Source organism: Rhinatrema bivittatum, chromosome 13, assembly GCF_901001135.1.
Source record: "Rhinatrema bivittatum chromosome 13, aRhiBiv1.1, whole genome shotgun sequence".
Classification (NCBI taxonomy): Eukaryota; Metazoa; Chordata; class Amphibia; order Gymnophiona; family Rhinatrematidae; genus Rhinatrema; species Rhinatrema bivittatum.
Window position 1 is genome coordinate 31,593,096 of NC_042627.1, and position 25,682 is coordinate 31,618,777.

At 42.2% G+C, this 25,682-nt stretch overlaps 1 protein-coding gene across 1 annotated transcript in view; it reads left to right on the forward strand.

The window, feature by feature from the left end:
* Nucleotides 1-336: 336 nt before the first annotated feature.
* The window catches only part of ANXA2 (annexin A2), a 78,088-nt gene continuing 52,742 nt past the window's right edge, over nt 337-25,682 (forward strand). The window contains 2 exon segments of the mRNA XM_029574883.1: nt 337-571; nt 19,991-20,049. Of these exon segments, the coding sequence (XP_029430743.1) occupies nt 352-571; nt 19,991-20,049 (279 nt within the window). The 5' untranslated portion in view covers nt 337-351.

Here is a 25,682-nt window from a genome sequence, read left to right on the forward strand (position 1 = left end):
GCAGCTAGCTATATTTAAGATGCATTGCCCTTCATGGAAAACAATCAATGCCTTTGCTTGAGCTGCCCTTGGCTTGTGCCTGCTGCACTGTAGCACAAAAGCCTTGACACGCCCGTTGAACGCTTCCTGAGCATTGTTCTTAACTCTATGCACCATAAATCCCGGTACAGGATATTGGGCTTGGTAGCATTGTGCCATATTTATGAATCAGAAGCTGATTCAGCTTGCGTGGTGGTGAGTAGGGCGAGGCTATTTGTCGTGGACGGCGGTGGGATAACTGTGCAGCATTTCAGCCATTTCCCCAAGGTACCCCGCTGCGTATGTGGCCAGTGAGCTCAAAGGGCGTTCTCGATGGGGAGGGTGGAGAGATCGAGCCACGGGGCGTGGCTTCCAAGGGAGGGGGTGGGGTTAAGGGCACGGCTGGGCGGAACCAGGGAAGCCTTTGGAAAATGTCAGGGTGGCGAACTACAAAAGCCACACCCGCAGTGGGCTCTCTTTCTACTGTCTATCTCCCTCTCCTGCTTGAGGACCTTGTGCAGTTCCAGCTGCAGCTACCCCGCTGCCTGCCCAGGTAAGAGCGGCTCTCCCACGCCCTGCAGCCTTTCATTGTAGCATCTCACAGGCGCGCCTTGCTGGAAGGCATCTACTAACCGGCCAAAGTTACTTACAATTAAGTAGAGGATAGTTTCCTTCGTGCTGCTCGCCTACAAGTTCATGTTTCAGCTTTCAGCTTGGCATCTGCCCTTAATGTTAAGAAACAAAACAAAAACCCCTGCGGAAATTCAACTGTGTAAATTTTAGACAACTCAGCTGTACTAGTAAGCTGCCTGCAAACGTGCTCCCTTTTCCCTCTGATCCTTCGGAAACACCGTTCACAGCTGGGTATTACTGTAATAGCTTTAATATGGCACAGTATGTGTCTAAATATGCTACCGTCATATGCATGGAAAAAAAGATTACCGGGAGAATACTAACTTTAATTGTGGCGTTACAGTGCGTGTCGAAATGGGGATTAGTTTATTGTAGACCTTTTCCAGTATTCTGAATGGACTCGTACCTGAGAAGGAAAGACACTGATGTTACAGTAAGCAAGATAAAATGGCAGCGAGTTGGCAAAATTTATAGTGGATAGAAAATTAGTAGGCCAGCCAAATAGCACTGCTAAATGTAATAAACTGAGTAATTGTAATGCAAAAAATTGAACTAGAAACAAGAATACTTTATACAAAAAAACAAAACTCACTTTTTCATAGAATAATGCAGTGCATTAAGAAAGTGGGTACATTAAAAAAAAACAAAGACATTGCATTATTTTCGTTAGCCAATTAGTGGTTGAATTGTTTCAGAAACTCTTTGTACTGTTAATGCATACTGTCACAATACTGTATCTGATTTTAATGGAAAACAGATTGTATTTAACCTTGTGGCTTTTGGGGTGTGGTAGATGAATTCCCACCCAGTCCTATCGCGCTAAACCTCCATAAGAATCTTTTTTTTCAGCTATTCATGATTGCAGAGGACTAAGTCCACTCTTTCAGAAAAATGAATACTCTACATAATATTTATAGTACTATAATTTACTGGGCACCTCCCTGTTTTAAAGCGCTAGTACTAACTAGAGGCTTCAAAATATTGAAGTTTAGTTTTTTGTCCTCTGTGCTGGTTCAGAGTTGGTTATTTCTTGCTTGCCTTTCTGTCCTAATGAGATTTTTTAAATATTTTTTTATTTGATTTTCAGTTGTGTGACGTTTTTTTCTTTTTTTGGATGGGAGGTTTAATCCTCCTGCATTGGCTATGGTCCAAATGGGTTTGTGTCCTAAATGGGATTGGGTGGCAGCTGTAAACCTCTTGTATAGTACAGGCTTGCAATCTTGGCCACAAAGGCCACCAGGCTTTTTTTTTTCCAGCCGGTACTTGCTGGTACTCTGTCAGCACCATTTTTCCAGAAAGAAAGCATTGGATGCGATTGGCCTCAATTGATGGCTCAGAGTCTGCCCTTGATTGTACCCAAAAAGGTAAAGAGAAGGTGTGCACTTTTTTTTTTTTTTTAAATTACAGCCATATGCTTTTTAAAAACCTTCTTTCCTCATTGTTTGTACTAATGGAGGAGTAGGCTAGTGATTAGACCAGCAAGCTACAAACCAGGAAAGCCATAGTTCCAACATCACAAGGAGTGGCAGTGATGATTTGGAATCACTTTACCCTCCATTGTCTAAAACTTAGATTGTGAGCCTCTGGGGATAGGGAAATAGTTAAGTGCTAGAATGCAGTCTGCATTGAAGTGGGAGAAAGATAGAATAGTAATAAAAATAATCCAGCTTCATCTGTATGATTGTGATGACTTCTGATAAGCATCACACTTAATGTTGGTTTTTTTTTTTTTAGATGCATAATGGTGCAACTGGCTAATTCACCTCAGAAATTAAGAACTAAAATAGTATCATTAACCTCTCCCTTTTTGTTCCTATTCTTTTTTTTTTCCATAAATACTTATATTTTATTAATATTGCTGCTTTAAAACTCATGTTGGCTTGTTCAACAGTAGAAATTTAATGGTGCCATGCTTTGCTTTTTTTTGTGTGTGACTGTGCCTAGTTTGACTTATTCAGTGTATATGCACCATAAGCAACTTTACGTTGTAAGCCAGTTAGTCTCCAGCACTGGATGGCTTGCGGTGCAGAATACTAGTTCCAGTGCCTTCCATAATCTTTTAGCTCTGACCTTATATAAATCACCCTGCATTTGGAGGCCGCTAACCACTTATCAAGCTCTTTGTAAACTCAGTCACAGATTTAATTTGTGTGGTTTTTTTGAGTGGTTGTGAAAGGGAGTGGTTTCAACTAGGTCTGTTGGCAGGAAGGTTCAGACCGAGGCTGCCTACAGAAAGGCAAGATTAAAGCAAACTTTTTAATTTAAGAGAACGTGTTGATGCATGTGTCCATGACTATTCCCAAACTCACTGGTTCAGTGTTCCTCGGTCTGCTGCTGTTAGTGAGAATGACTTCACTGTCCTGGAGCCAGAGCGCATTTAGCAAGCTGTGACTAGAGCATTGTTGCCTGCTTCCAAATCCTGCAGCGTTTGCCTAATATTCTCCGCCTTCCCTGGTTGGACTCTTTTAACTCTCCAGTGATAAGTTTCACATTGGGTTCTCAGTTGCTAGGGGCTCAACTTATGTTGCATTTCCAAAAACATTCTTGTCCCCATGTACAAAAGGGCGTGTTTGCTAAGTAACCGAAGGCTGTAAATGTTTTGTGGTTTAGCCAGGCTGCTATTAATGTGCCTTTTTATTCATTTGCAGAGCGGATCTAGAAATAACCTTCAATTGTTTTAGTTTGATGGATTTATATTCTGCTTTTCAGGTACTTTACTTACTACAACTTGAAGTTGGCTGATTGTGAAAGAGCATTTTTATTCTATAGTAGGCACAGTCAGATTTCAGGAATTTCAGCCTCTAGGAGATTTTGTTTCAGTTTACAAAAAGCAGATTAAGTGACAAAGTAGTTGCATTTACGGTTTTTGAAACACAGGATTCATTTTCCAGTCTCATACTATTACACTGCAGCTAATGTTACTTGGTTCTTTGTAATTCTTTTACCCAGCAAATGCAGACATTGGCCGTCAAACACAGCCTCATTTTAACTGCTTTTATATTATAGCCATGATTTTATGCTGTGTTAGTGTTTTTGTTTCATCAAACAATCATTAAAAAATGTGATCCTGTTCATTCCACTAACTACACTTCTAAATGAGACCTTTTTAGGTTTTCTACAAGCAGTCTCTCTCTGAGCCTTCTTTGCTTTACCTCTGCAGCCACTCCTCACTTTTGAGTCTAAGGCAGTTAATGGGAGAGGAGGAGCCCAGGCCAGTTCCCTCTCCCTAAGACATTAATTATTTCTTATCATACAGAAGAGCCTCCCATGTTCAGGCACTGGAATTTTCTCTTTCCTTTCTCCACCCACATCTGGCTTCTTTCTTCATGTTCTGTGGTCTGTCTGATTCATCCTTCACTGGTACAGAAGAGCACCACTACTTCATGTCAGGTTTTGTTTTTTTTTTGCTGCAGCCCCTCTTCATGTCTGAGGAAAAAGTGCTCAAGGCAGCAAGTAATGCAAAGAACGTCTCAAATAATTCTACTGGCACTTAAAATAGGGGAAACTTTTTTTTTTTTTTTTTTTTTTTATAGAGTTTGCATTTTCTCATTCTGAGTACTATTTAATTCCCGAGCAACTATTAAGCACAGACTCCTTAGCCACTCCCATTATTATGAATCTTGGTAAAATGAGGTGCTGCTGATTTATCTGAGCCCATGAAGGTATTGTACTGATACATGTGCAGTAGGCACATCCAAGAATGATGTCATGAAAGGAGATTTGTAATGATGGGGCAGGGTGTGCCAGTAACAACATGCACGACTTTTTTATGATAAGCATTAAAAAAAACATACAAAATAAACTGTACTGGGGGAAGGGGGCTGGAGAGAAAATGGACCTAGGAAGAGACAGGTAAATTGATATTTTGAAGAATCATGCTACTATTGTCTTTTAAAACAAAGCTGTATACTATGCTTTTGTCAATTGTGAAATAAGCAATACTGACCAATCATACAGAGTACCTGAAAGTAATTCACTTTGAAGTGCCTGAAAAGTGGAATATAAATATAATAATACTCCTAGAAACGTGGCAAATGATGGAAGATAAACATACTTGGGCCTATCTAGTCTACCCAATAAGGACTTGGAAGTTCTTTACCCTGCTGTGAATTTGATTATCGCTGTGACTTATGTAAGGGATGTGCATTCATTTTGAACACAAAGACAAAACGCAACAAATGAGACCATTTTTGGTTCATGCAAATGATACAAAGCAAAAATTAGCCTTGGACGAAAATACCTTCACATTTTCAGGTATCTTCATATTCAGGCTTCTGGGTCCTATCGCCTAGGCCCTGTTCTAATGTGGGGCTCAGACACTGCCCAGTCATATCACTAAGTCCAGGTTTGATGCCAGAGCCCAGCTAAGGCCATTCCTGGTCTCTGAAGCTTGGGCCTGTGCCCTAGTCACAGAGGCACCAGGCCTGACGCCAGAGCCCTGGGCCCAGAAGCCGGCTTCTGGCATGATCTGGTGACTAAAAATGATATCTTCCACCATTACATCACTGCGGTGCCATTTTGTTTCCTCATTGACTTCATTATAAAACAAATTAATAATCTTTTTTTCTATCTTTATACTAAAACAAATGGTAATGCTCATGAAACAAATTAACAAACCAAAACATTTTTTCCCTGTGCACATCTCTAGTAAATTGCAGTTGCTGACTTAAATTGATTGTAATATGTTTTGAGGCCATTCTTGGTAAAAGGTGGAATATCAAATGTCTTTCCTCTCACTACTTTGTAACTAGCGATCCTCTATGCTTATCACATGCATGTTTTCAATTCTCTTACCATTTTGTTTCCATCATCTCCACTAGGAGGTTCTTTCATGCATACACCACCCTTTCTATGACCAAGGACATTCACTAATGCGTCTGCCTCCAGAGATCAAGATGAATTGCTGGGGCATTGCTTAAAATTGACTTGGTACTAAAATATTATTGAAGGAGTCACCTTGAATTACTGCATAGAGGGCACAGGGGGTTTTTTTTTTTTTTTTTTTTTTTAATTCATATATTTGTATTGTGATGGGATAATGCTTCAGCACATTACTTAACAGTACAATTGCCCTCTTTAAAGCATTCAAGTCAAGTAAACATTTGAACAGTTTCAGAAATTCATTGAAGACCCTCTTATTTAGAGAGGCCTTGTTTGCTTTTGTTTTATGTTGACTTTTTCTACTTAGCATGTTTTTATCATTATAAGCAGAATATACATTTTAAAATTCTGTAATCCATAGGGATGTGCTTTCGTTTGAAATGAATGCACAAAATGGGATGAATGATGCTATTTTCCATGTTCCAAATGAAACAAACTAAAAATGGCCACTCACAGAAATACCCCACAATCTTTTTGTAATTTTTTTTCCCACAAAAAGGGCCTCCTCCTACCTGGCTGGACTTCCCTGGGCCTCTGACCTCAATTTCTGATAAATAATTTCCGGGTCGTGGGAACTCCACTGTTTGGGCCACATTTTAAATCTATGAAGGGCAGGGCAAGAGTGACTGGGCATCTCTCCTCTCCCTTGGACTTTGTAGCCCAACAGATGAGGTAAGTTGGGGCCATGTCACTTCAGCTCCTGTCTGTTATGTTATATGGCTGTACAAATAATGGTGCTGACCATAGCTCAGTGACGTCACTTTGGTGTTTGTCTGCATGGCCAGTGTCCCTTTTTTTTTTTTTTTAAATCTATGGAAGGCAGAACAGGAGCAAGTAGGGATCTGTCTTGCCCTTGGAAATTTGTGGCCCTACAGATAAGGTAATTTGGCCATGTGGAGGTCACTGGCCCTGTAAATGATCGACAGGGAAGAGTGTGGGTCAGGCCTCTGCTGGACCTGGTAGACCACAACCAGGTAAGCCCCAGACCCTGTGGATATCTTCAGGCAGTTGGAAGGACTTTTTTTTTTTTTTTTTTTTTTTTTTTTTGGGGGGGGGGGGGGGGGGGGAAGCGGTTTGATGTGTATTTTTGGTTTGAGAAACCAAACCAAAAACAAAATCATTAAAGAAACTGAAAAATGCCAATCCCCCGCCCATTCAAAACAAAGTTAACTAAATTATTTATGGGCTGCACAGCCTTAATCTGTTACATGAAAATCAATTAAATGTATCAAATGTTCTTCATTTTTTATTAACTTTGGGACTAGCTAAGGGCCGGACTTCTCCCATGCTGTGTATATTTGGAGGTAGGGAAGCTTAAGTCCTAAATGAGACCTCTTTATTAGGCAGCACATCCTACAGTCTGTGTTTTCTTCTTGCTATCAGTGCTGTGAGCTAATGATCAATATGTGCATGCAGTTCAGTCTGAGACTTGTTTAACACTGAGGGAGGCAACTTTCAAACTGCCTGGGTGCAAAGTCCATGGGTGCTTTGTACCTGCAGACCTTGTACCTTATTTTCAAAAGAAAAATATGCACATTTTCCATTTTGCACTGTCATGGGTATAAAACACCTGTTGACTCTACATCTGCTTCTTCTGGAAGCTTCTTGAGGTAAAATTTCTATGGAAAATGTGTGCTGAGTTCTCAAAAACAATCTGTGTGTTTAGTTTTTTTTTAGTTTAATTTTCTGATACTCCCCTCCAAAAAGCTTCCCCTCAATCTGGCTAAAAGAGCATGTGTTAGGAAACCCCGTGTGAACTTTAGCAAGGCTGGATGAGAGAAATCTTTCAGACCACCAATATATCCTCGTCGAGCGTGGTTTTTTCTGACTAAATGGATTTGAAATAATTGCCCTCTGAATTGTGGTGCATGTGTGGAGCTTTGCAATACTATTGAAGACTAGCAAAAAACTACTTTGCATAATAAGCAGGACTTGAAAGTTAAAGAGTGAGCACTATTATAAAATGTGATAGCAGCTATTAAAAGCAGACTTCTCTTGTGTAATCTGTTTCAACATTCACTTCAAACACTGGTGTGCATATGCAGGAGGAACCACCTCCCAGAACTACATTTGATGGTATGCCAGTATCAAAATATTAACTGGTCTGGTATTTCTTCATGTTTGCTGCTTTTTCTATTCTTATTCATTGATCTCCTTTCATTTCTCTGCTTCAGTCGCCTGAGATAATAGGCAGTGCTCTTAGTAACTAGAGATTTGTGAATCCAAGTGTAATTTGGAGCCCAAGACGACACCCAGATTTCAGGTTTTACTGCAAGGGGGCCCCAACTATAGCTACATAAAAAAGTTTCACAATGTAGTTTATTTACAATCACTTTATATACCGCAAAATCATAGTATGTCAATGTGGTTTACAAACTTAAAACACAAAAAACAAAATTAAAAAAAAACAAACCCACAACATTTCAAAATGTGAGATCAACTGTGCAATCATGCCCAAGAGTCCTATCTAGCATTGTCAAGGTAAGTGTAAAACATTGATAAGACAGGCAAAGAGAGAATTTGAAATGAAGTTGGCCATAGAGGCAAAAATTCATAATAAAAACCTTTTAAAATATATCCAAAGCAAGAAACCTGTGAGGGAGTCCGTTGGACCATTAGATGACAGAGGGGTTAAAGGGGTTCTTAGGGAAGATAAGGCCATTGCAGAAAGACTAAATTAATTCTTTGCCTCTGTGTTTACTAATGAGGATGTTGGGGAGATACCAGTTCCAGAGATGGTTTTCAGGGGTGATGAGTCAGACAAACTGAACAAAATCACTGTGAACCGGGAAGATGTAGTAGGCCAGATTGACAAACTAAAGAGTAGCAAATCACCTGGACCGGATGGTATGCATCCTAGGGTTCTGAAGGAACTAAAAAATGAAATTTCTGATCTATTAGTTAAAATTTTAACCTATCATTAAAATCATCCATTGTACCTGAAGACTGGAGGGTGGCCAATGTAACCCCAATATTTAAAAAAGGCTCCAGGGGGTGATCCGGGTAACTATACCAGTGAGACTGACTTCAGTGCCGGGAAAAATAGTGGAAACCGCAATAGCCCTACCAATGAAAAGGCAGCAATTCACCACCAGTGCAATATATTGAGAAAATACAACAATTAAGGCTGATACAAATCCCTACATGGAATATCTTAGTTACATACAGACAGACCTACCTTCACCTAATATGGAATAAAATACCACAAATTACAAATGCGGAAACAAAAATCTGGAATGGAAACACCAAGACCTTCTGCGTGCAGTGCAAAACTGGAGACCTAGAAACAAATATATTTCCTCCTACACTAAGTAAAGTTCAAAGATAGTTTTGAGAATATGCATTTCTTCTGACATATGGCCTTTGTACCCCATCGTTCCTTACTTCTCCCAACTACTCAGTCGTCCCTTCACAATCTCTTATCCCTGTCCAACATTTCAGACAGCATTCACACCCATATTCTCTTCCCTCTCCCCTGTTCAACTCTTTCTACCCTTCTCTCTCTCCTTCCCTACCCAGCATACCTCTGACCACCTCTTCCCCACCATACCTGGGAACGTTTGACTTCCAGTCACCCTGAGATTACCATGGATTAGCGGGGGGAGGGCAACTGCACAGTGGGACCAGATGCTCACAAATTTGCTCTCATAAACACTATTACATGTTCACGCTTTTACTACTCATTCTCACGTCCATTTACACCTTTACTTCTGCCATTCTCCCACCAACACACTCACTCACGTCTCTCCCTCTTCCATACACACATGCCCACTCACTTTCACACCCATGCTCACTTGCACTCAGCTCTCTCCTACTCACCTATATACACTCTCAGATTTCTTCTTCCTACACATACACACTCACTCACTCTCACAGACATGCTCATTCATTCTCTCCCCCCCTTTCAAAACACACTAGCAACAGCAGACTCTAACTTGGGCTCCTGGAGCAGCAGCAGCCTCCTCCTTCTCCTCCTGTGCTGTGGAAGTGGACGCTGCCTGTTTCTTACTCCTCATTTGATGCATGGGCAGGAAATTGCAATGTCGATTGGCCAAGGCAAACAGGGCGGGGTGGGCAAGTGGCTGGATACAGGAAACAGGATGTGCAGGAGCAGGTGGTGTCACGAGGAAGCAACGTTAAGAGTTAAAAAGGGCCGGAGATGGTAGAAATCACTGTAGAGTTCCTCCTTTTTCAGCTACGCAAGACCAATGATGTTCCTTTCTTCTTTCTGGGTCCAAACAGATTGGTTTTGCTGCAGCACCTGGAGATTTCCAATATTGGCCCGGAGACCCGGTAATTCTCTTAGAATTCTGGAGTATCTGGGCCAAATCCAAAGAGTTCCCAGGTATGACAATGTGCCATGCAGGGATTTGAAACATTGAGGTGTCAATTGGGGCCCTTCACTGCCACATCCCCTCCTGGGGCCCCCAGTCTGTGCTGACTATCTCTTTTTGACTGGTAGGACCTGGGGATCTCTGACACCTTTTGTGGCAGTGGCTCCACCTTCACTTTTTGGTTAGTGATGCCTGGGGAAACCAACAAGTCCCCTCTGCTCCTCAGGCTGTCAACAACTGCTCTTCCTCCTAGACTTCTGACACTGGGATGACTTTTTGGAAAATTATTGCCTGGATTTTATTATTCTATCCAGCTAAATTTCAAGTTAGTATAGGAAATATAAAAATGTTAGCAGTTTGCTGTCATGGTTGGACAAGGAGTTGGCAAAATGTACAACAATACACTATGTTTCTGATGTTGCATCTGATGCATCCATTGAAGTTTTGATTGAAGAGTTAAACTTCGAGTTTTAGTTTATTTTGGAGCTTTGAATTATACAAATGCAGGACCATTTGGTAAGAGCTGATGTTTTTAACTTCAGGTTATAGGACTTATTTTCGTTATTCCTTTTAAATATTCCAGCAGGCCTATATGGTCTTTGTAAAAATGAAGAGTAGAGTTTTTTTTATTAAAAAAAAAATGTATATACTGCCTATAAAAGTTTCTGGGCAGTTTACATAAGAACCCTTTTATAAAAATCAAATAGAATACATAAGACAACTGCACCAGACTTCATAAAAACATTGACACACAATATCACCTTAAAACCTGTCATAAAATAAAGCATTCAGACACACACAACTATTTACTATGTCTGCCATGTTATTTCCCGCACACAGAGTGTTTATCCCCAAATGATATGCTGGCTGAAAAAGAGCTGCTTTTAACATCATTTTTCTGAACTTCATCATTGCCGCTCCTGCTTTTAAGACCTGTGGCAAGTTACTCCTCAGTGTGGCTCCCTGCATGTAAAACAATCGCTCTCTTGACTCATTTAACATTACCATTTTTTTAAAATGGTATGTTCAATAAAATCTGGCACTGATCTCAATGTCTCTTTTGCTTCATAAAATTATAAGGCAGCGTTGTTAATTTTTTTGCTGAAATGTATTGTATGATTTCATTAGGGGTGTGCATTCGGATTGACCGCATTAGTAAAACGCAACTCATATTTTTTTTTTACTTAAAAAATTGATTCGACATAAACGATCGGATTTCCCACATATCGAACATAGATATGTTCGATATGTGGGAAATCGCGATTGTTGAGCCAAAATAAAAATATAAACCCCCTCACCCTCCTTAATCCCCCCCCCGACTTACCACAACTCCCTGGTGATGGAGCGAGGAGTGAGGACGCCATTTCTGCAATCCTTGGCGAGAAGCATGTGACGTCGGTGGCACGTCGAGTGACGCGGCGTCACGTGATTCCCGGCTCGTTCGCGCCGGACGGCTCGTTCGGCCCAAAAAGAACTTTTGGCCAGCTTGGGGGGGCCTCCTGACCCCCTCAAGCTGGCCAAAAGTTCTTTTTGGGCCGAACGAGCCGTCCGGCGCGAACGAGCCGGGAATCACGTGACGCCGCGTCACTCGACGTGCCACCGACGTCACATGCTTCTCGCCAAGGATTGCAGAAATGACGTCCTCACTCCTCGCTCCATCACCAGGGAGTTGTGGTAAGTCTGGGGGGGGGATTAAGGAGGGTGAGGGGGTTTAAATTTTTTTTTTGCACATATGTACATATACCCAACTCATTGGATTTTTTTATGTCCATATTGGCCGCAAGTGGGACCCCCTTTCGGACATAAAAAATATGAACATAAAATTTTGCTCTGCACATCCCTAGATTTCATAATGTGTGAATGATGCTATAATGGAAAGAGAACACTTTCTTTTTTTTTTTTTTTTTTTTCCCCCCTCCAATTAGTTTGAATGCCAGGAATAAATTAAGCATGGCAAATTCATTTGCACTTTGCTTCAAATAGGTTGAGTTATATCTAAGTCAGTGATATGCTGAAGGGTGCTCCTGCCTTCATTTCACTCAGGGATTTTTCCTTTTTTTTTGGTCTCCCCTTCCAGGCCAGTCATTTGGCTAGGGGCCATCACCAGGCCTCCTTCCAGAATGCTGTAATGACTGGGAACTGCAGATGGACCCAACCTGGGGAATTAAACCCAGGTCTTCTGGATAGGGCACTGCCACTGATCTACCAGGCAGGCATTCAGAGGCCCTTGTGCTGCCAGCCTGCCAATTTCTTAAACTTCTGACTTAACTGAATTATAACATCTTTCATTATTGAAGTGATTGCTTTTCTGTATTGTAAACCAAAAAATGTATAGTGAATAAGCATGACCATATGTTGTCTGCAGTTACCAGTTTAAGCCAGGTCATTAGGACCAGTGGTCATGCTTTCTTTTTTTGTTATGATGGGTGTAGTCCTTGGTGTCTTAAAGAAACTGATCCAACTCCCTGACTGCCATGTACAGTTAATATTTCCAACTATAGGAATAGCTCATCTGCAAAGCCACAAGGCTTCCTCTTTCAGTGGGGAGACTCCCTTTTAAGAGCATAAGAATTTACATATTGGGTCAGACCGAGGGTCCATCAAGCCCAGCATCCTTTCCAACCGTGGCCAATCCAGGGTACAAGTACCTGGCAAGAACCCAAACGCTAAGAAGATCCCATGCTTCTAATGCCAGTAATAGCAGTGGCTATTCCCTAAGTCAACCTGATTAAAAGCAGTTAATGGACTTCTCCTGCAGGAACTTGTCCAAACCCTTTTTTCTTAACCCAGTTAAGCTGTTAACATCCTCTGGCAACAAATTCCAGAGCTTAATGGTGAATTGAGTGTGTTAAATGTGCTACTTGCTAACATCATGGACTGCCCCTTAGTCCTTCTATTATCTGAAAGAGTAAACAGATTCACATTTATGAATTCTAGTCCTCTTGTGATTTTTTTTTGTAGACCTCTACCATATCTCCCCCCCCCCCCCCCTTGGCTATCTCTTCTCCAAGATGAACAGCCCTAACCTCTAGCATTTCCTCCATAGGGGAGCCAATCCATCCACTTTATCATTTTGGTCACCCTTCTGGACAAGAAGTACCTGCATTCTTCTATTTCCTCCCACCTAAAGGTTTTACTTCTGTGGGAGAGTAAGCTCCCCTTTTTCTCTCTTATCAAGATGTGGTAGACTGTATCCTGCAGCTTGCATCTCTTCTCTTCTGTGTTCCCAATTCCGATTTTAGTGGGATGTACTGTTTTAGGACCTTTACAAACAAGGGAGGAGAATTCAGAAAAGCTATCATGATGGCCGAAGCTCTGTACTCTATACCTAACTGAAGATATCTCCTGCTCCCTATGCTAATAGTGTATATTGCATTCTAAAGTCTAAGTACAGTCTTGCACTGCTCTGAAGCTTGCATCTCCATTGCCTACTGTTAGATAGGCATGTGCATTAATTTGTTCGTTTTAAGTTAGGCGTGTACTAGAGATATCTGCTTGACTTGAAACAAACGACCAATGAATGTACATGCCTGCTGTTAGTGTAGTCCTCCAGCAGATCAGCATTAGGTCAGAGGACAAGCTACAGGAAACAGTGGCTGATAAAGCTGCCACAGTAGCAAGCCTAAAAATACTCTTTTCCTAGCAGGTAGCCAGATGGACTCAGGACCAATGGGTTTATGCTCCCCTGCCAGCAGATGGAGACTGAGTCAGGTTTCAAATCTGATGTCACCATAGATACACCCCTGCAGTGACCTTAGCCCTTCAGTATTTCTCCATCTCCATCAGATTCAGACATGCTTTCCCTATGGGGATTGCTGTACCGTTTTTTGGAAGAAGAAATTCTACTTTTTTTTTTTTTTTTTTTTTAATTCTTTATTTATTGGCTTTTTCAAATAATTTTACAAACCAAAATAGTTCATAACAGAAATCTCAGATATTAACACATATCATTTAACATTAAACAAAAGAAAACTTAATATCTTAAATAAGACATATATGTGGTAATTCTTAATATAACTTACAATGACTCAAATTGAAGGCTTGAAATTAATAGGAAGTAAATTTTACACCAGCTTTAAAAGAAAAGACAAGATGGTAGCAAAATAACACCTGTAATTTTATCTATGTATCTGGAGTTGAGGTGGGTTGTCCTTTAAGTTGTATAAACCTTGCCAAATGTTCAGGTGTAAAAAATATATTGCATTCATCCCTTTTTTTGATCAAACATTTACACGGAAATCGTAATTGAAAATTATATCCCAAATTTATGGCTTCTTGATGCAAAGTCAGGAAAGCCTTCCTTCTTTGTTGAGTAGCCATGGCTAAATCAGGAAAAATTTTTACATTAGAATCATGATAGATAACCGGGTATTTCCTAAAGTAAACCTTCCTCACTTTGTTTACGTCAAAAGTTGTAAGTAGAGAAACTAATAATGTACCTTTATCAATTACCACTAGATTAGAGTTTTCAAAAATTTGGTTAAGTCTCCTTGAAAAGGAATATTAGATTCTCTACTTCTTGAAACAGGTAAAAAATAACAGGAATTCACCACAGGTATATCTAAATCTGAGAAACCTAGTATCTCTACCATGAACTTTTTCAAAGTGGTGTATGGTGACTCCCCTACAATACGAGAAATTCTACTTTTAAATTGGAGAAAAGATTGAGCCCCACTCTCCTGCGGTGATATCTAAAGGACCCTCCTCCAGTTGAGAATTCCTGAGGTGATTTCTGAGATCCCTCAGGTGTGCCTTGGTCTGGTAGCCTGGCGTGGACTTTGCTGCTGAAGCAGCAGATGCAGGAAGCAGAGCGCATCTCTGTACTCAGATAGTAAGCACTGAGCCCAGGTAAGTTTGGGGGAAAAAAAAGACTATTTTCCTCCCAATTCAGAGATGTTGGAGAGGTTTCGGTAAGACTTCCTCCGGTCTCCTTGCTCAGCACGCTGTACTGACATCATTCCTAATCCTGTTGGGGTAAGGGGAAATGGGCTTCTGAGCAGGTTGAGTGGCCCCCAGCTACCAGAAGATAAGAGAAAGCAGTCACAGCACCCCTCACCCATGAGGGGTCAATTCAGGGGATCACAATGCTTTCACCCCCTACAGAAACTTGATATTTCAGAGGTCTCTGTTCTTTAGGAGGTCTCAGTCCTTTCGGAGTCTGCAGCCCAAGAGACAGTCAGGCTCAGGTTTGTCTCGAACCCCCCCCCCCCCCCCCCCCCCCCAATGAAATTTTGCAGACCCACCCTCTGAACAAGGAGAAAGGGGATAGATTGTCCCTCTTCTACCAATGGTGGGTTGAGATCACTTCGGAAAAATGGGTATTGGAGGTCATACGAGAAAGATGTGCACTAGAATTTCACAGCTCTACTCTGGACATATTCATGATATCTCCTTGCCACTCCCAGCACAAGAAGCAGGCAGTGGAGACTACCCTGTGCCCCAGGAAAATACGGGGTGTTATCCCATCATACCCAAGAAGGAAGGTCCTTTTACCCCATCCTGAACCTCAAGAGCATCAACAGATCTACAAGTGATTCATTTCTGAATGGAAACCCTATGCTCTGTGATAATGGTATACAATCAAGATAACTCTTAACTTCCCTGGACCTATCAAAGGCCTACCTACATTTTCCAATCTGGCAAGAAAATAGCTTCCTACGCTTTGCAGTACTGGGTCACCATTATCAGTTCCAGGCACTGCCCTTTGGCCTGGCCACTGTCCCCAGAACGTTTTTTCAAGATTATGGTGGTCATAGTGGCAGCGTTGAGAAAAGAGGGAATCCTGGTGCACCCTTACTTGAACGCCTGGTTGATCCGGGCAACATCCGTGGAAGAGTCTCCAAGTGACCACCATAGTGACCTCCTTGCTTCAGGAACTCAGTTGTGTCATAAACCTGGACAAAAGCAGACTCAAACCCTCCCAGGGCAAGGTCTTCCTCCTGACCACATGGATAAGGAAGTTGATGTCCCAAGTTCATTTGTTGATTAACACAATACCCCTGATGGTGTGGAGCTATCTTCAAGTCCTTGGTTTGGCAGCAACCCTGGAAGTAGTGCCATGGTGAGGGTACACATGTGATCACTTCAAGCTCCCTGCTATCATGTTTGAACCCATTGTCTCAAGACTATTCAGTTCACCTCCACTTACCGATGGAAGTATGCTCTCTGCTCCAGTGGTGGCTGCAGGAAGCTTATCTGGACAGGGGTGTACCCCTGTCTCCTCTGAACTGACTGGTCCTCATGACAGACATGAGCCTCTGAGGCTGGGGAGCTCACTGTCAAACTGACGGCCTAGGGGTGTTGGACCAAGGAAAAGGCCCTCTGGAACATAAACCGCCTGGGCAGTCAGGTTGGCATTCCCACAATTCATCCACATACTATAGGGTCAAGCGGTCCGCATAATATTGGACAACTCAACGGTAGTCTCAGGAGAGATCAGTTGACCCTGGCCGGAAGAGGAGCTGCTATACACCTTCCCTCCATGGCCCCTCCTTTGCAGGGTCATTCGCAGAATCGAGCGCCACAGGGGATTAGTCCTACTAGTAGCTCCAGATTGGCCCAGGCATCTGTGGTATGCAGCCATGCGGAGACTCCTAATGGAGACCCCCCTGTGCTTCCCACCGCAGAGCATCCTGCTGCAGCAGGGACTGGTCCTTCACGAAGATCCAGCTCTATTCTGTCTTACTGTCTGGCCCTTGAGAGGGCTCACCTGACTAAGTGAGGATATTCATCAGCAGAATTTGCTACCTTACTCCGCGTGTGGAGGTTCTCTACATCCCTAGCGTATGTGCAGGTCTGAAGAGAATTTGAGGCCTGGTGCAAGGAACATGGCATTACCGTTTGTAGAGTCAAAATCCCACTAATTCTGGAATTTTTGCAGGACGGCTTGAATAAAGATTTGACCCTTAACGCCTTGAAGGTCCAGGTAGTGGCTTTCTCCTGTTTCAGGGGCGAGGTGAATGGAACCCGCCTGTCGGCTCATCCGGACATGGCCGTTTTTTTTTTTCTGAAAGAGGTGAAGCACCTTCTATGATGGCCGGTTCCCTTGTGGAATTTTAATCTGGTATTGATCTTGGCAAGGCCCTCCTTTCGGTTGCTGTGCAATCTTTCCTTGCATTTATTAACCCTATACACAGTGTTCCTGGTGGCTATAAGCTTAGCAGACACATCTCTGAACTACAAGCATTGTCGTCTTGGGAACCATTCCTCCAGATGACTCCAGGAGTGTTACAGCTTCATACCATTCCAATCTTCTTGCCCAAGGTAGTCTCAGAGTTTCATTTGAATCAGGCGATTCCTATATAAGCACAAGGATGTGGAATAATGCTGCCTTCTCCGCCATTTGAATGTCAGGCTTTTGGTGTGGTATCTGGAAGTTTCAGAATCTGTCCAAAAGACGGTCCACCTATTTGTCCATGGTGGAAGGAAGCAGGGTGAACCAGCTTTGCGGGCTTCCATAGCTCACTGGATTAAGGAGGTGGAGACAGGAAAGCTATTACCTCTTCAGGTTAAAGCTCATTCCACTAGGGCTCAGGTAGTCTCATGGGCGGAAGCTAGACTGCTGTCTCCCATCATCTGCTGAGCGGCAATGTGCTCCTCCTTGCACACCTTCTCCAGGATGTTCAGGCCTGGGAGGGTGCAGCCCTTGCAGGGGTAGTGTTAACTGGACCGCAGGCAGCCTCTCGCCCTGATTGTAAAAAAGCTATGCCCATCCCATTGGTGCTGAATCCATCTGGCTACACGCTAAGAAATGGAGAAATTACTTACCTGATAATTTTTGTTTTCCTTAGTGTAGACAGATGGACTCCACATCCTGCCCATGGCTGCCCAAGAATAGTGCCAAGGATTCACCCTTGGAGTGGCTATAGATTCCAAAATATCACTGGTAAGCCATCATCCAGTCCTTAGATCAGGGCATTTATAATCTTACTGGGATTCAGTGTTTGAGTAGTTACAGAAGTCCTAGTGGAAATGCAGGCACTCAAATAGCTGAATCTGTAAGAGCAAATATTTGGGCAATGGCCATGCTAGTACTTCTAACTATTTAGATTATTAGTCTTGGTTAGGTATAAAAAGATGGATGTTGAAGGGAATGAATGAGGATATGGTATGCTCTTTTACCCAAAATAGTGGAGCACAGAGGAGTAAGACAGACTGTCCTGGATAAGGATAACGGGCAAATTTTGAAAGGGCCGCACGCGTAAAAATCGGGACTTGTGCGTATTTTCAAAAGGGCCTGGCCACGCGCCTAAGTCTGGATATGTGCACAAGTGCCGGGCCCTGAAAAAGGGGGGGAGAGCGTGGCCTGGGTGGGGTCGAGCGGGACAGGACTGAGGCCGGCCGAGACAGCAGCCATTAGCCGCTGTTCTGGGGAAGCATGCGCTGGCAGCCGGCTGGCATGCGTAACTTGCTTCTACTCCAGAGGAGCAGTAAGTAATAAAATTTAGGGAAAGGTGGGGAGGGGAACTGGGGAAGGCCCAACTGCGTCGCCCTGCGTATTTCATGAAAATTTGCCCCCCTGCACGCACTGCCTGCACATGCGCACATGGACTTTAAAATCCGGCGTGCATATGCGTGCAGCCATCAACTAGATAAATGAGGCTTGACCGACGTGCCGCAAATGCGCAGTAGAGCAGCTCTACTGCGCATGCGCGGCACAAAGAACTCTGCCCGACATGCCGTGAGAGAGCACATCGGTCTGAGCGGTGGACACGGCGTTTTGTGGCGGCGGTATGTGAGCATCATTTCGGGCCAGCAACAGAGCGGTGGATGCGGCGTGGAGGACCAGCGGCAGTGAAAGCTGAGCGGGCGGGCAACCAACGAGCGTGGTGGTCAGGCTCCTCAGACATGTTAACAGCCTGAGCCTGGCCCTCCGTTGCCGGGGGAGGGAGTAGGAAGTAGGGACAGCGACAGAGGGACAGGCTCAGGCTGTTAACATGCTGCAGTTCCGTCAGCAAATGCCTCCTCCTTTAGCCTGGTCCCTCCCAGCCCGCCCTGTAGAAGAGAAAAAGAGGGAGTGGATGAGGGTGAGGGAAGGGGTTGTGGATGAGGTGATAGTGGAAGGAATGAGAGGGGATGGAAGGAAAAGGGATGAGTAAGTGGGAAGGGTAAGAAGTTGTGCAGAAGAGAAAAAAAGTGGGAAGGGGATGGGAGTGACTGGGGGAGGTGAGGGAGGGAGTGGGAGGGAGAATGAGGGGGGAGGTGAGAGGGGGGCAGGGGAGGAAGGTGGGGGGTGAATGAGCAAGGGGAAGGGGGAGTGAGGGAAAACAAGTGTAGATGGGTGCAGTGTCTGAAAACGGACCGAAAATAGTTTTTAATGTAGCCCGTTGTTACAGGCTTAACTGCTAGTCTGATATAATGTGCGCGTGCCAGCACGCACATGTTATAAAATTGGCGTGGCCATGTGCAGGCGCTGGGAATGACATGGATGGCCGCACACTGCTTTGAAAATCTACCTCTAAGTATTCACTCTTTGTATGTGGTAGCTGAGATGTGACTAACTTAGCAGTGTGGCTAGAATAACCAGATAGGCTGTATGAGCTGGAAGGTCTTTTTCTGTTTTATTATGTAAATATGGGGGAAGGTGCCAGGAGACTAAAATAGGATAACATTTTTCTCATCAGTAAATGCATGTAATTTTTCCACTTACAGGCAGAATGAGTCAATATTCCTTGATAATATTAGCAGGAGTAGCTGATGTCAAACAAATTTAGAAATATTCTGGTGTGAAAAGTGCTAAGCAAGACATGAGACAATACTACTTGTTTCTGAGCCTAGCAACAAAGGAAAAGCCTACGCTAACGAAAATATCCTGGAAAGTAGTTTTTCTTCTCTAAGTCAGTAGCGATAGTCCATTATACTTTTCTCCACTTCATGAAGGGTCTGAATATGATTAAAATCTTTTAATTGTGCTGGAGTGCTCAAATTTTAGTGGTTTGACTAATTCAAGCACTTCAATGTATATAGCAAACCTAGAAATGTTTGATCTGGGCCACATAACCCATTCTCGTAGCAGTCATGTAGCGCTATATTGCTGGGGTGACTTGCATCCTAATACCAGGCGTTTGCTGTAACTTCTGTGATACTGAAATGGTAAACTTACATGGTCTACTTATATTTTTCAGCTGCTTTCAGAATGGCCACGATCCATGAAATTCTTTCAAAGCTCACACTCGAAGGAAGTGTAAGTACCACATGTTAATTCTCTAAAATGTGTGAATTATTCACCAATTCTCTTCAGAAAATTAAACTAGCTTAAACATAGAATGAGAGGTGAATGCAAGCCATAAAACTACTCCTATGCCTTATATTCCTCTCTTGTTTGGGGGGAAAAAATATGTAGGATTGATCTCAGCTGTTTTGGGGGAGCAGGGGAAGTATATGATTGTGGGATTCACAGTAATCTGAGAGGTTTATTTATTTAACACTTTTTTATACCGACCTTCATAGTAATAACCATATCAGATCGGTTTACATAGAACAAGGGTATAACTGAAGCAATAAATAAAGTAATTAACAATAGAAGTGAATAAGGCAAAGTTACATTTAACAAGGAGTAAAAAACTTGGAAGCTTAAGGTGTGGATATTCATGGAAAAGTAATGTCATGCATACTTTCTCACTTTTTTTTTCTTTACACAGGGAGAATGTTAGATATAATTTTTGTTTTGTTATTTTTAAATGTTCCCTCTTTTTATATCTTAAATGAATCCCAGATGGCTTTTTCTGCTGCAGCCATAGGGGAGAGTTAGAAAACTTCTAGGAAATTCTGAAAGTGAAATATTGATCCATCAAGGAACTTTTTTATATTCAATCATTCCTACTATTTTTTTTTAAACCAGTTTTTTAATTTAACAGGTGTATAACAGTATATCTTGACCATAAATATAAACATAACACACATGCCATGCTAACTCTTCTAACCAGCACAAGTCTTATTTTGTGTTTTTGGTATATTATGGGAAATCTGATGCTGAAGTGGCTTTGCTCCTTGGGCCCAAAGCAGAACACCCAGCACTGCAACAAATAACATTGACTCCAAAAGCTCTTGCAAAAGGACCAGCACTTAGCTCTACTAGATGAGATTATGAAAGACATTTTCCAGGATAACTAAAAATGCTCATAAAAACATGTCATACTGGGTCAGACCCAAGGGTCCATCAAGCCCAGCATTCTGTTTCCAATAGTGGCCAATCCAGGCCACAAGAACCTGGCAAGTACCCAAAAACTGTCTATCCCATGCTAGTAATAGCAGTGGCTATTTTCCAAGTCAACTTAACTAATAACAGGTAATGGACTTCTCTTCCAAGAACTTATCCAATCCTTTGTAAACCCAGCTACACTAACTGCACTAACCACATCCTCTGGCAACAAATTCCAGAGTTTAATTGTGCGTTGAGTGAAAATAACTTTCTCAGATTAGTTTTAAATGTGCCACATGCTAACTTCATGGAATGCCCCCCTAGTCTTTCTATTATCCGAAAGAGTAAATAACCAATTCACATCTACCCGTTCTAGACCTCTCATGATTTTAAACACCTCTATCCTATCCTCCCTCAGCCGTTTCTTCTCCAAGCTGAACAGCCCTAATCTCTTCAGCCTTTCCTCCATAGGGGAGCTGTTCCATCTCCTTTATCATTTTGGTCGCCCTTCTCTGTACTTTCATGGGCTTCCATTAGCTCACACATTTTTGGCTGGGCTACAAAGACATTTGGTGGGGAAAAGAAAAGGCACTCCTGCATTTGATTTTTCAAACATCCATGTGCTCTTTTGTGACCTTTGTGTGTTACCAAGTCAATTTCCCTTTGAAAATTAACTAGAAAGTACTAACATAAACCCATTAAATGAGATGGTTTGAAGCATCCAGGTATCCTCAAGGGAAAAAATGATAAATTTCATGAAATACCAAATTATCTGCTATGACTGAAAAGTGTGTGTAACAGGATCTTCATACAACATGAGAGAAATCTCTGAGCAGACAGTTCATAGACTTATAATGTAATCCTCAGATCGCATCTTATAATTTAATGCTAAAACCGATGTATAAAATCAAAATTGGCAAATAAAGCCATGCAAAAATAAATAACAAAGTGTATAGAAGTACTTCCCTGTAACAAGTCCATTTACAAAAGTCAGCAACTTAATGGAAGTTGCTTATTTCCATCTGTCCACCCTTTGAATTTTTTCCTATCAAGTTCTGACAAGAATCCATGTTTTGGTAAGCTTTGTGGGGACACAGTCTCAAGTCTCCCGTTCCAGGGGACAAACTTCAAAATCCTTATGCAGATAGTAGTATAATTTGCTGTGACAGGATGCATTAAGCATCTCTGGACCAATACCAAGATGCAAATGCAATAATGAAACCTAGATATAATCCATTTTATATCTATCTATAATATTTTTTTCTTTTCCCTTTGAAATTGCATAATATTGTATTGCATTACAGTGGGGGAGGTTCCATTTAAATAGAACCAGTGAATAGTGTGCCAATGTATATTCCTTCATTTAAAAGCTCTTCACGCCAGGACCTTTCATCATTGCTTATGACTTGCTTTTGACATTAAGCTTGGCAAACAGTACCTTTCCTATGCTGTCACCAGGGAGAGAAATTCTTTAGTTTTCTGATAAGGAAAGGATTATGAAATAGCCTAAATGTGTGTATTAGTTTTAAGTATTTACAGTTACCTCCTCATAATGTTTGTTGCCGTAGATCCTTCTCTGGACTGGAAGCTCTATAACATGTTAGCATTAGCAATGTTTCTTGATGCAATTGTGCCATGTTTCTTCCAGTTCATTGGCATAAGGGTTGCCAGCTGGCTATAGATTTTCAGGACAGGTTGATCTAGTCCTAGTTTTACTCCCCTATATGAAAGTATTTATAGTCTTGCTTTTCTTAGGGAAATCAGAATAAGTCCTATAATGCAATGGGATAAAACCAGGACTGGATCAACCTGCCCTGAAAATCTGGAGCCAGTTGGCAACCCTAGTGGGCAAAGAGCATGATCTGAAAATGTAATATCTTTTTTTTTAACCTTAAAATGTTAAGGATGTCAAATGGTTCAACCAGGATGATAAAAACACTGGTAGACAACATGGGATTTGTTTCAAACAGATTAGAGGTTCAGAATAAATGTATGCCACCATTCATAAAAAAGAAACTAAAGTCCAGAAGTAAGCCTGTATAGTTTAGTGGAGAAAAAGCACCTCAAGCAGGCTGCCCCAAAAGACTCTAACCATTTGCTAGCAGATTTCTGCATACCTCAAGCTGCTGCTACATCTCTTCTATGAGGATGACTACATCAGAATCCCAAAACTGGACCACTAAGGGTCTCTGCTTAAGGGGAGGCAGATCAATGGGTTATACCATGTAAACAGAGGCTACACTTGGATCTTAACATAAAATAAGACATTCTGGGTCAGACCTAGGGTCCATCAAGCCCAGTATCCTGTTTCCAACAGTGGCCAATCCAGGCCATAAGAACCTGGCAAGTACCCAAAAACTAAGTCTATTCCATGTTACCGTTGCTAGTAATAGCAGTGGCTATTTTCTAAGTCAACTAAATTAATAGCAGGTAATGGATTTCTCCTCCAAGAACTTATCCAATCCTTTTTTAAACACAGCTATACTAACTGCACGAACCACATCCTCTGGCAATAAATTCCAGAGTTTAATTGTGCGTTGAGTGAAAAGAACTTTCTCCGATTAGTTTTAAATGTGCCACATGCTAACTTCATGGAATGCCCCCTAGTCTTTCTATTATCCGAAAGAGTAAATAACCAATTCACATCTACCCGTTCTAGACCTCTCATGATTTTAAACACCTCTATCATATCCCCCCCTCAGCCATCCCTTCTCCAAGCTGAAAAGTCCTAAGCTCTTTAGTCTTTCCTCATAGGGGAGCTGTTCCATTCCCTTTATCATTTTGGTAGCCCTTCTTTGTACCTTCTCCATCGCAATTATATCTTTTTTTGAGATGCGGCAACCAGAATTGTACAAAATATTCAAGGTGCGGTCTCACCATGGAGCAATACAGAGGCATTATGACATTTTCCATTTTATTGACCATTCCCTTTCTAATAATTCTTAACATTCTGTTTGCTTTTTTGACTGCCGCAGCACACCGAACCGACGATTTCAATGTGTTATCCACTATGACTCCTAGATCTCTTTCTTGGGTAGTAGCACCTAATATGGAACCTAACATTGTGTAACTATAGCATGGGTTATTTTCCCTATATGCATCACCTTGCACTTGTCCACATTAAATTTCATCTGCCATTTAGATGCCCAATTTTCCAGCCTCACAAGGTATTCCTGCAATTTATCACAATCAGCTTGTGATTTAACTACTCTGAACAATTTTGTATCATCTGCAAATTTGATTACCTCACTCGTCGTATTTCTTTCCAGATCATTTATAAATATATTGAAAAGTAAGGGTCCTGCCTCCAACAGTGGTCAATCCAAGTTACAAGTATGTGGCACATACTCAAACATTAGATCCCATGCTTCTAATGCCAGCAACAAGCAGTCGTTATTCCCTAGTGATTGATAGAAATTTATGGACTTTTCCTTCAGGAACTTTATCCAAACCTTTTTTAAACCCAGCTATACTATCTGCCTTAACATCCTCTGGCAGTGAATTCCATTGCTTAATTGTGCATTGAGTGAGAATTTTCTCCAATTTTGTTTTAAATATGCTACTTGCTAACTTCATGGAGTGCCTCCTATTCTTTGTATTTTCTAAAAGAGTAAATAACCATTTCACATTTACCCATTCAAGTCCTTTCATGATTTTGTAAATCTCTATCTTATCCCCTGTCATCTGTCTCTTTTCCAAGCTGAACAGTCTTAACCTGTTTAGCCTTTCCTCATAGGGGAAATGTTCCATGCCCTCTTATCACTTTGGTTGCCCTTCTCAGCTCAGGCGAATTACTGGTCCCTTCACTGAACCCCTGCTGGACCACCTTGTCTTGTGTCCCCTGGCAGTTGTCCCAAAGAAGGAGCCAGGAATGTACAAGCTGATACACAAGCTTTCCCATCCAGTGGGGGATTCCGTAAGCAACCATATCCCCTCATAATACTGCTTGGTACAGTATTTGTCCTTGACACTGCATTAGAGCTGCTGATGTCATGCAGCAAGACACAATTATGGCAAAGGCAGATCTTGAGTCTGCTTTTCGGTTACTCCCAGTCCACCTGAGCAGTTTCCCACTACTTGGCTTCAGTTTCAAAGGGGACTTCTATTATGACAAGCGTTTGCCAATGGGATGCTCAATCTCTTGCGCCTACATTGAAACATTCAGTACCTTCCTACATTGGGCTACTGCAAAGGCTGCTGGGCTGGCGACACTAGTCAATGACCTTGATTTCCTGTTTATAAGAGGGGGTATGGCTGAATGCATCAGGTTGTTCGACATATTTCGCAGGCTGACGTGGAGATTTGGCATCCAGGTGGCAGGAGACTAGTCACAAGGCCCAGTGACTGTCCTGGGAATCAAGCTCAATTCCATGTGGATGGAATCTAGACTCCCCAGTGACAAGGTGGCAAAACTGGCCGATATGGTGTCTGTCACCATACGAAGTAGGAAAGTCAAGCTGAAGCACATGAAGTTCCTCAGACAGTCTGGCCTTCACAGTGTGAGTTATTCCCATGGGCAGGATCTTTCTGTGCTGATTATACCGGTCCACTGTGGGCCTGGTTCAGGACCAGCACAGCTTGCATAAGCAAGTCAATCAAAGAAGACTTAGGTCTGTGGTCTAATTTCCTCAGGGACTTCAATGATTCAGTGTGGCTTCCTATGCCAATTAGCAGCA